This window comes from Tubulanus polymorphus, chromosome 2 (genome assembly GCF_964204645.1).
Source record: "Tubulanus polymorphus chromosome 2, tnTubPoly1.2, whole genome shotgun sequence".
Taxonomy (NCBI): Eukaryota; Metazoa; Nemertea; class Palaeonemertea; order Tubulaniformes; family Tubulanidae; genus Tubulanus; species Tubulanus polymorphus.
This window is the reverse complement of record NC_134026.1, coordinates 2863556-2873426: the sequence shown is the minus strand read 5'-3', so window position 1 is coordinate 2873426 and position 9871 is coordinate 2863556. Positions and strand designations below refer to the sequence as shown.

General features: G+C 37.2%; 2 protein-coding genes across 6 annotated transcripts; both read right to left on the bottom strand.

The window, feature by feature from the left end:
* Window positions 1-265: 265 nt before the first annotated feature.
* Window positions 266-4787, bottom strand: LOC141898667 (uncharacterized). Of its 5 annotated transcripts, none has more exons than XM_074784700.1 (8): window positions 4660-4787; window positions 3656-3773; window positions 3293-3497; window positions 2919-2980; window positions 1801-2391; window positions 1469-1615; window positions 1170-1349; window positions 266-1095 (listed from the first exon to the last, which is right to left on the bottom strand). In XM_074784700.1, exons 1-8 carry the CDS (start codon window positions 4665-4667, stop codon window positions 619-621), a joined length of 1788 nt encoding a protein of 595 aa, XP_074640801.1. In that variant the 5' UTR covers window positions 4668-4787; the 3' UTR covers window positions 266-618. The 5 variants fall into 5 exon arrangements, with proteins under 5 accessions (XP_074640801.1, XP_074640803.1, XP_074640802.1 ...); XM_074784702.1 differs by lacking the exon at window positions 4660-4787 and adding an exon at window positions 4543-4575; XM_074784701.1 differs by lacking the exon at window positions 4660-4787 and adding an exon at window positions 3884-3902.
* Window positions 4788-4860: 73 nt separating this feature from the next.
* LOC141898668 (linear primary-alkylsulfatase-like) lies at window positions 4861-9366 on the bottom strand. Its single transcript, XM_074784703.1, has 5 exons — window positions 9240-9366; window positions 8487-8699; window positions 7893-8099; window positions 7071-7320; window positions 4861-6877 (listed from the first exon to the last, which is right to left on the bottom strand). Exons 2-5 carry the CDS (start codon window positions 8685-8687, stop codon window positions 5775-5777), a joined length of 1761 nt encoding a protein of 586 aa, XP_074640804.1. The 5' UTR covers window positions 8688-8699; window positions 9240-9366; the 3' UTR covers window positions 4861-5774.
* Window positions 9367-9871: the final 505 nt, after the last annotated feature.

The following is a 9871-nucleotide window of genomic DNA, read 5'->3' as shown; positions in this document are numbered from 1 at the left end:
TCCACAGGCCACAGCCTAATGAGGATTACATTTATAGGACGTCCTTTCGCCAACAATTTTTTTGCAACGAAACTGTTGCTACGTCCAACACCACGCCATCGATTGCACTTGTATCATGCTGAACACACATATAGGTAGTCAATTTTCATTATACATGTATATTATGTTTCAAGTGCCACTTCGAATAAATGAACCAACATTCAATATATGTGCCACTTCAAATGAACATGAACACACACACACACATTTGATTATTGATTTGATTTATTTTGCATAGATAATTGGTACAGAGATGAGAATAGATAGAACATGATAATTACATGATATTAGTTAGTGTAGCAATAATCTATGCGAGGAATTGAAGATAATGTTACTTTAATGAAATACATATTAAGATAAATTTTGTAGACAACAAAATCAACAAATTGTTATGAAATAGCACATTCTCACGTATACAATCAATATCTCAATATCAATCGTATTGGATCACATTTTTGTCTATTAGAGTATTCAAGCGTTATCTAGCAATTCTAGTAAGATAAAGGGATCATTATTATTTTGATATAGAAACTCAAATAACTTATCTCCATGTTAATTGGATTGACAGTTTTTTTTTTATTACAGAGCACACCACTTGTTGGACATATGCAAAGACTCGACACGGATGGAAGTACACGAGCTGGCTACAGAACCTAGACCGCTATCTATCGACTTTCGTCCGACTGATTTACGTAATTTTGATTCTCCCGATGACTCGAATTGCGAGATGCCTTCCACCTTCTGAGTCGCGCTTCTAACTCCGATAATATTAGATACTTGTTCGGCGATACCTAACTTCTCGGCGATATCGTGTAAGGTATCATTGGTGTCATCTTCTTGAAAATAGTGACAGAGGGCAAGCAGGGAGGTGGGTGAAAGACTATCTTCTCTTCCTTGTGAAGCACCGAACGCTTTGTATAACGCATGTAATCTGTTCTCTTCTTTGAACAATTCTGCCAATTCGTGAAGTTGTGTAGCAGATAAACAGGTCGTCGTATGGAATTGAATCGATTGACTGAACGCATGTTCCAATTTAGATTCTACACTACCGGCTGCCTATACAAGTATATACATATCAGATAAATCATTTTAAACTACTATGCTCATTATCATTATGGCTCATTTTCTACCTGGTCTGGTTCCGGCATTTGGCGTTGAATACCACGAAATTCGAGTTGTACCGAGTAGCCGTTTTCATCTTGATATGCTTTCATTAGACACGACTGTCCTACTTCTTCCAGTGGGTCTTCGTTCGTCGCGAAAGCCACTGAATATTCCCCCTTGTGCAATAAATATTTCGGTTGGATATCCTATAAAACAATCCATTTTCATTTTTTAAATTATTGGTTTCGAAAATAAACCGAAAATCAATAACAAATCGTTTGCTGCAAAGTGACGCCCTTCGAATTCGAGCCAAAGACCGATCTACCTTGTTAAGAAGGTGGCCCTCAAGCTGTACAATGCCTTTTAGTTCTTCCATAGACACGACGATCACTGAACCGTTGGTTTTAACGCAAAGACATCCCCTTTCAGGAAAAACATGGTTTCCTCGACATAATTCTTCCTCTTTAGCAGTCTAAACAAAAACAATAAATCATTTCATTTTGCACGAATACTACGTGACTGTCTTGAAATGCAAATTTCATCCTTGGATGATAAGAATTACGTATCTTGACTTGATCGTATGGATTATCACGATCATGTTTTCTGAATATTTCAGAATTTTCTCAAAGATTCCTAGTATTTTGTTCGACGACATACCTCAATTTTGCTTTCGCTCTCCGGTAGTAAACGGAGTTTCGTGTGGTAGGAGATGCCACTGATTCTGGCAGATAACATCACGGCAAAACTTTGCTTCTCTACATATTTCATGGGAACCACAGGTGTCATCAAGGTAAAATGGTTTATGGGCATTGCGATAAAACCATTTGTGAGTGTTTCGACCACGGCTCCTATGTTCCAAACAGTGTCGGCATGTTGTCGCCACGACAGTTTGTTATCAGTAAGTTGGTGATCTGGGGAGAATGATATCCCTGTATATCGCTTTACAGCAAGTAAGACGGTAGCATCAAATTTCAATCCATCCGGGTGACATTCAATACTGGGAGCCAGCGGTACATGACCTTCATCGACGTTGATGTCATCAGTTGCTTGGCGCATGTAGATATACGCAGGCTGAGAAAGGGCATTTGGGGGCACGATCATATAACAGGATCCATCCTTGAATCTTAGACAGCCACCATTCTGATCGAAAACCCCAACTGCTGACTTTCGGCCTTCAAATTTTCTTCCAATGAACTCACCAACATCTTCGACTTCAAAAAACTGTTCGACTGTGGTAATGTCGATATCCTGAAAATACAATGAATCGATGAAGAGGCGCTTTTGAGATCATCTCCGATATTATTCATGATTGAAATATTCGCAGTAGAGATAGTCATCGCAGTAGTTTTAGTAGTATTATAGTGCAATGTATGATATATTTTACCAACTGAATTCAAGATTTCGCCGTGATTTATACATGTTTATTTGCACTGCAAGTAACCATGGACTGAGCCCATGATGTAATCAATCAATTTCATTGAATTACTTTAATACAAAAATTGTAATTATTCTGAGGGAGCTGAAGGGAACGGCTTTGTAAATGATAACTGACTATATAGCTGCGATCACACGGCGATCGCACGAGCATTTTTGTCCAAATTTTGCTCGTGGCAAATAGGACCCGTAACAACTGGGTACCAAATATGCCCGTGTCTGTTTGTCCTGACCAAAAACGTCGGACGAGCAAAATTTTAGCACGGGTCATATTGTGGTTCCGGAAGTGACTCACTTTTCCTTGTTTAAGCATTGTTTAGTATAAACAATTACCGACTCACCTCGTGACAACTGTCAATATCGCCTATTTCCAGGCTTTCGCGCGAGCGCTTCACAAATACTGCTAGAGATAAAAGCGATTTGTCTAATTATGTTTTATTCAAGCAAATTATAGCCTATAATTTCCAAATTGTTGGAAATGCAATCATAAAACATCTAAATCGTCGGGCGCTCAGTTGACAAGATTTTGGTTTGAGCATTTAACCATCTATTTCAATGAATGCGACAAGAAAAACAAACGAAAATGTCTTCTGTGCATAAAGTCTTCTACGTAAAAGCGTCATTATCATAATTTCCAAACCTTTCATGAATACAAATATATAATGAGTGGATGTTATCTATTAAGTAAGTCAACCTAAAAGTCTGAGCTGTTTACCTTCTTTCGGTTGTTCATAGTCTACATTTTCATTGGACTCTCCGGGAGGCCATGATACATCTGACAAAGATCTCTCAACGGGTAATTCATCATCCCGCATTTCCCGTCCTATGCCGCTATCAACGCTTGTCTCAGGTGATTTATCTTTCATTATCGACCGGAGTTTTTCAAGTTTTGGACACAATTCCATTTCTTTTTGTGTAGACTGAGAAAAAATGAATGCGAGTATACCGAGCACAATTCTTATAAAGTCAAATGTTTTCTGAGATGAAGTACTAGGTGGAAAAGGTTCAACATAATAAGAAACCTAAGATCTAAAGCGTTGTGAAATGAATGGATTCAGTGTTTTAGCATGATGTTTACCTCGCCTTTTGGGTTTTCTTTTTCTTTCTTTTTCGATAATTTCCGACGAGGCAGCTTCATTTTACTGGAGAATGTTAGTTTCCAATTTGAGCGCGTCGACTTTTGCTTCTCCGAATTCCTGTGAAAACTTGATTTCATTATTCTCATTACCAAATGAAATACCAGAAATTACGACAAATAAGAGTGAAATATCTGAAAAATGCTTGAGATGCTGGAACTTCAATAAACTTCATCTGAATGTCCCCTCACGCAAGTAACGCTTTAAAGCCTCGCCAGGTAGTTTTGCTCAAAATCTATTTTTGTCCACCAAAAAACCCAGCTTTATTTTAGTCTGGCCGATCAATTAACAATAGAAATGTATGAGGAGTAGTTTTCAATAGACAAACGACGATAAACCTGTAAGCGAATTATAACAGACAAAAGCAGCTGACTGAAATTGTGTCGTCAACTTTGCTAATAAACCATATCTCTTTGGTACTGAAATTTTACTAGATATGTCAAAGTGATACGAGTGAATATTGATGAGTATATTAATGAAGAAAAATACAATTGAGGCTAGATTTAACAGTTGAAGCGAGTTGAAACAACGGTGAAAACAACGTCGTTTATTATACTCGATATCAACATACAACATTGAATGTTAGCGATAAGCCCGAACAATCACTTTTTTGAAAGTACGTATGGTCATGAAATATATATCTGTAGTATTTTTCAGTTAGAAATTTGATGAATGGATTTGACGGATGGCGATTACGGTGTCCTGAGGGGTATGTCCTGGCTGTTTAAATAGTGATTTCTGGTTTTCAAAAGTTTAAATTTTAGATGAAATGAATTTACTTCGTACACAAGCTAATAAACAAAGCACAAAATGACAGAAATTCTTTTACTTCATATGAATGATATCGATTGAATCTATCCATCTTTGACATTACTACCCTTGCGTCGCGATATGATGCATTAGAGATGTGAATATAACTTGAATTATAGGATATCATAGCACATACCTTTCCATGTTGAATTTCAATTCGATTATGTTGATTGGTTGTAGGAAAAATCAGGAAGTGTTTTTCATGTATGACCTACCACCGCTTAGTATTACAACATGGACAGATAATGCGCCGATTATTACTTGCTTAGGTGGTTTTTAAAGATATGCAGTTTTGCAATATATTTCATGTCATACAAAATGCACTTAGCATTAATATAAGGACAGGTATTCATAGTTGTTACTGCATGTCTATGGTTACAGTAAATTTTTTCTGTTTTAGTAATGTTTAGTTTCGGAAACAGGAAGTTAAAGGCATCTGGTCGCTTGCCAAAGTTTTTGCGACGGCAAAAAACAAATGGACTATCGCCCGACTCAAAATAAAATATGGGAATACCAAATCTAACATTCCTTTCAACCGACAAAGACAAATAGTTTTTTAGATTCGAATCCGGTAGTTCTTTATTAAATTACTATTCCACGTACATATCGAAGATCAACATTTCATCAGAATTACATACACTATCAACTGTACAAAAATATTTCGAATAACACAGTGAAAACTAGCAAAAAACTGAATTTAGTTATTATTAGAAATAAGAATTTTGAAGAGGTAAATTTAGAGTGACCTCTTCATGCCCTGTGCAGTATTACCAAATAACTTAACTCGACAGTTAATTTGCTTATCTTGTCGCCGCAAGACAAAAACCGTGAAAAAATTGGTCCGAGTAAAATTGCCCCGAGCTTCTTTATCTGAGCAAGATTCTTGACATTTAGAGACAACGTCATAGAGTCTACCCGGTCACAACGCTACTATCTACGATTATGTAAATTCTATAGATTTAACGACTTTAGTTTATTAGTCGGAATTCAATACTGTTATAAAATATCCCTTAAGTCGGATATAGGTGAGAAGAGCAGAACAAAACGGCATTGTACAGTCAGCTTTCATGAGGTCATTGAAGCATTACGCGTACGAACATATACATAATGAACTGAGAGGGCGTTTTTCCTTTTTGTCCATAAATCAACATGTTTTTGTATAAAGTTTTGAACACAAATGTTTTATGGGCATTTCAATGATATCGCATAAACAAGTATACATAATATATACATAAATACTTCGATTGCATATTAAACTTCAAAAAGAGTAATGAAATTTGCAAATTCATCAGGTTTATTGATTTCCATGTGTCCCAGTTTGATTGCCTCGGTCGGCGATTCTTCGTGACTTAAGATTCGACGCCACAATTCAGCGGAAACGCTGACAACTATGTCTGGTTCCGTTTTCGGAGGATTTTGTGATATTTCAACGACTGAATTTCGAAGTGTCATCGTAATCGTTTCATCGACATCCGGGAATTTGAAAGTGACCATCTTACGCAAACCATCGCAGACTTCAGCTTTTAACTTTAACGCCATGATATCGAATAGTAGGTTAAGCGGTAAATTCATTATGGCGCTCTTCCGCGAATCTTCCGACAACTTCAAATTCAACCCAGCCGTTTCTAAAGCCGACGTCATGTAATAATTACGTCCATTGGCGCTTATTTCCCGTTCTCCTAATTTTTTAAGAGCCCGGATCCGGAGTCGCTTCGCTTCATTGTCATTACGGTTTAACGTGTAGACATAGGAAGATAATTCTAACGCAAACTGGTAGTCCCCCTCTTCTAATGCAGTTTGTCCCTTTCGCAACAGGTTGTCCACTCCATCCGCTAGTTTCACCATATGCCTGGCTTTCTCTTTTGGGTCATAAGGATGCAAATCGACTGGATTGCCACTGAACCAGCCCAGATACATGTTAAAAACACCTCTAACTGACCAGGCAACTGTGCCGTAATATTCTATGAGAAACGGGTGATTTTTTAACCTTTTAGGAAGTTTAACAAGTGGCACTATATCATTCGGATGTAGTCCCTTGTTCATGTATCGCACTGTTTGGTCGTGAACGAATTGAATAGCGTCCTTGTAATCAGTAAGAAGGTCGTAGATGAGCGATTCTCCAGACACTGGTTTGGTATGACTGGGTACTAAATGAGCCGCATTCAACGATTTCATCTTGTCTAACGACTGAGCCCAGATTCTGACGTCACGCGTCGGCGTTCCGCGAATGGCGTATAGATTAGGGAATGCCCGGTAGATGTCGTCAGCGGGCAGTAGGACGCGTTTCTCGGGGTACCACACGGCTATTTGATCGGGTGTCTCACCAGGAATACGCATCAAGGACAAGTTCATACCTAGAAACAAAGAAAACATCTGAGGTGAAAAGAAGACATTTCTAGGAAACTTAGTATGGACGATAGCTTGATGATAGCTTGATAGCTATCAGTGACCATATAAAGGGGTAGACAAATACTCCCATTGGTTTAGCATAAACGTTATATCATCATGAAAAGAATAACGAAATAGCGAATGTAGAATATCGTTTACCACCAATTTCAAATTCTTCGCGGTCTGTCTTGAAGAACTTGTTTGGATAGATGAGACCGGTTTTGGAGTGTCTGTGATATCGTAGTTTTGGGCCTATGCCGCAGTTAACGAAGGCCGGGTTGTAGACGCCGAACTGTCGAAATGCCCGCTTGGTTACAATCGGTGTCGTCGTGAAAAATCTATGGAATTCGTCCAGAGTTGAAATGTGAGCCCAAATTTCTGGGGGATTGTTTATATCATCGATAAAGCTCTAAAATGAAGAACGTGAAATTATTCTAGCTTTGAATGTAAGTCCCACAATCACAAAGCCAAAAAGTTAGACTATCGAAAAGTTGAGATTTATTTTTCTAAATCCGAAATTTCGGTTTTGTGCTAAAACAACCGTCAAGGAATGACCCAAAATACAACATACCACAATTTATACATAGCAAAACGAACGATACTCACTATAGCACAGATAACTAGATGACATCGACCAGAAAGCAAATGGTTTGTTTAGTTTCAAGGTTATTTACAAAAAGTAAATTTAGTGTGTATATAAAACCACTCATTAGCCCACACAAATCTCATATTTACTTAAACAATTGGAAGAAACAAATCTCATATTTACTTAAACAGTTGGAAGAAAATGGACAGCAAGGTCATTCTTTTACGAAATAAAGATCGTTCCATTTACAACTTCAAAGAGAAAGTATTGATGAGAAGTCAATTGTGGTAATTGATATTCTCGAATAAGGAAATGCAAAAATAACATTGAGGATGGGTATGTAGGTTTTCTAGATTAGATTGGTTGTTCCTGTGTTTCCTTGATGAAGAACTTACCGATGCGCCATTCATATGATCAGCATGATTATGCGTGTAGATGATAGCGCTGACAGGTTTATCTGTTATCTTACGGAAATCCCTTCTGATGTCACGAGCGGCGTTGACACTTTCTGTGACGTCAACCACCACTACGCTTTCTGGCCCTTCGAGCAAGATCGAATTAGCTACCGCATAACCTACTGCCACATACACGCCTTCGGTCACCTAGAAATGAGAACAGTATCGTATTATGAATTAATGATGAAGAAGGAGCCAACAGGCTGAATTAATACACCGTGTTGGGGTTGCATGATTTTAAGAAACATTGCACGAACAATAGACATTTAGACAGACATTTTGTTAGATTGATATGTTGTCTATTTTCTGTGTCCAATGTCGTCATAATCGTTCTAGTGACCTGTGATTTTGAAGTAAGGTATTCTGCAGTGACATTTATAATATTTACTTAACAATAAATCATGCAATATTGGACCATTTTTGATTAGACGCGAACAAAGTTCACGTCACTGTGGCTCGAGTATACTGTATAATACCAAAAATACATAAAGATGCTATTTATGTATTTTCGATGATACTGTATATATCTGTTACCTTCAAAATCTGCGGAACATCGAATTCTTTTGTGTGTTCTTTGAGCAGCTCTGGAACAACAGCGTCATCAAGCATTGTTTTCATCGATAAAGAATCATCATCATCATTGTTGTTTCGAAACCGGAATCCGACGAATAACAATGAAAATACAATACCCGTTATGGCCGTGGCCAATAGGGTTTTTTGAGAGAAACTTGGCATCTTCTTTATTTTCTGGAAAACAAAGGAATCATGGTGATCCCGAATTTTAAAAAAAATAAAAACAACAAAAGCAGAATAAAGCAAAGCAAAACGATGATCGTATATCTAATTGTAATTAATGATATGAAGTTTTGAACACTTCAGTGTCTTTATTACAAATCCATATGGCCCTAATAATTTACGTATGTTCTTTTTGCAAAATTGAATTTATTGACTCTTTGTATTCCTCCTGTTTTAGTAACTTCTAACAACAAATTTTATCACTTTCTCTTCGGTCGGATCAGTATTATCATCATAGCCAATAAGTTAATAAACCAAAATATCTTCATTTCTTTCTTTAACGCTCCACGAAGCATCAACACTCTCGGTAGCATTTTTCTGAATACACACAGCACCTTTTGACTTATCAATATTAGAAGTCTGACTATGACAAGTCTTTTACTGCTTCTGTTTATCTAAACCAACAACCAGAATTCCTGGAAATGGCTTCCATAAATCTAATTATGGCAATATTACGCATGGTTTGGCATCGTAAATGAATTTTTATCATACCTAGATTTGTTGGGTAGTCCTGCGTTCCACTGGCGACAACGACGAAATGTGAGCATGAGGGAGATTTTGAGGCAATTTATTCGGTAAGCCTATTCATTCACGTGATTGCGCGAAAAAAGTCATTATCATCTAGATAACAGATTCGTCATCAAGTTTACTTGGACTAGATAATTCAAGTTTTTAATCTCAATGTTTTATCTGTGAATTTTTATTGACCTTACATTTTCGGGTTGATTTTTCATTCATGTTCGAATGTCTGGTTACTTCAAGGGCACCTACTAAGCGATCCCTTGAAAAAACTTTTTTGATCGCGTAAACTTTACCCGGGACACCCAGAACTTTAATTTGTATGTATGCAAAAAGAAAAAAAACGAGTAGCTTTATGTAACAAGCAAGCATCCACTCCGACGAAGGTTAGCTAAGTCTAGTTCCGCATTGAAAACAACATTTTGCCAATCCTTATAAAGTATAAATCTCTAGTTAGAAATTTAGAGGATTTTTCTTGTATGTTTGTACGTTGCCTTTTAACTAATACTGATCTTTGACAAGTGTCACTGGTAATAATATAAGTTATCTCTTGTACGTGTCGTTTTTTAATACGTATCTATTTCGATTAGCAGGTTCCAGGGTCA

What these genes read in the sequence shown, in the direction of transcription:
- LOC141898667 (XM_074784697.1), bottom strand. Translation starts at nt 3,802, where the DNA reads ATGAGAATAATGAAATCAAGTTTTCACAGGAATTCGGAGAAGCAAAAG. An exon ending in AGGGCCACCTTCTTAACAAG is followed by an intron (nt 1,350 to 1,468) that starts GTAGATCGGTCT and finishes ATTGTTTTATAG; the next exon opens with GATATCCAACCGAAATATTT. An exon ending in AAATGCCGGAACCAGACCAG is followed by an intron (nt 1,096 to 1,169) that starts GTAGAAAATGAG and finishes ATACTTGTATAG; the next exon opens with GCAGCCGGTAGTGTAGAATC.
- LOC141898668 (XM_074784703.1), bottom strand. Translation starts at nt 8,687, where the DNA reads ATGCCAAGTTTCTCTCAAAAAACCCTATTGGCCACGGCCATAACGGGT. An exon ending in ATCATATGAATGGCGCATCG is followed by an intron (nt 7,321 to 7,892) that starts GTAAGTTCTTCA and finishes TCTTCATTTTAG; the next exon opens with AGCTTTATCGATGATATAAA. An exon ending in CGAAGAATTTGAAATTGGTG is followed by an intron (nt 6,878 to 7,070) that starts GTAAACGATATT and finishes CTTTGTTTCTAG; the next exon opens with GTATGAACTTGTCCTTGATG.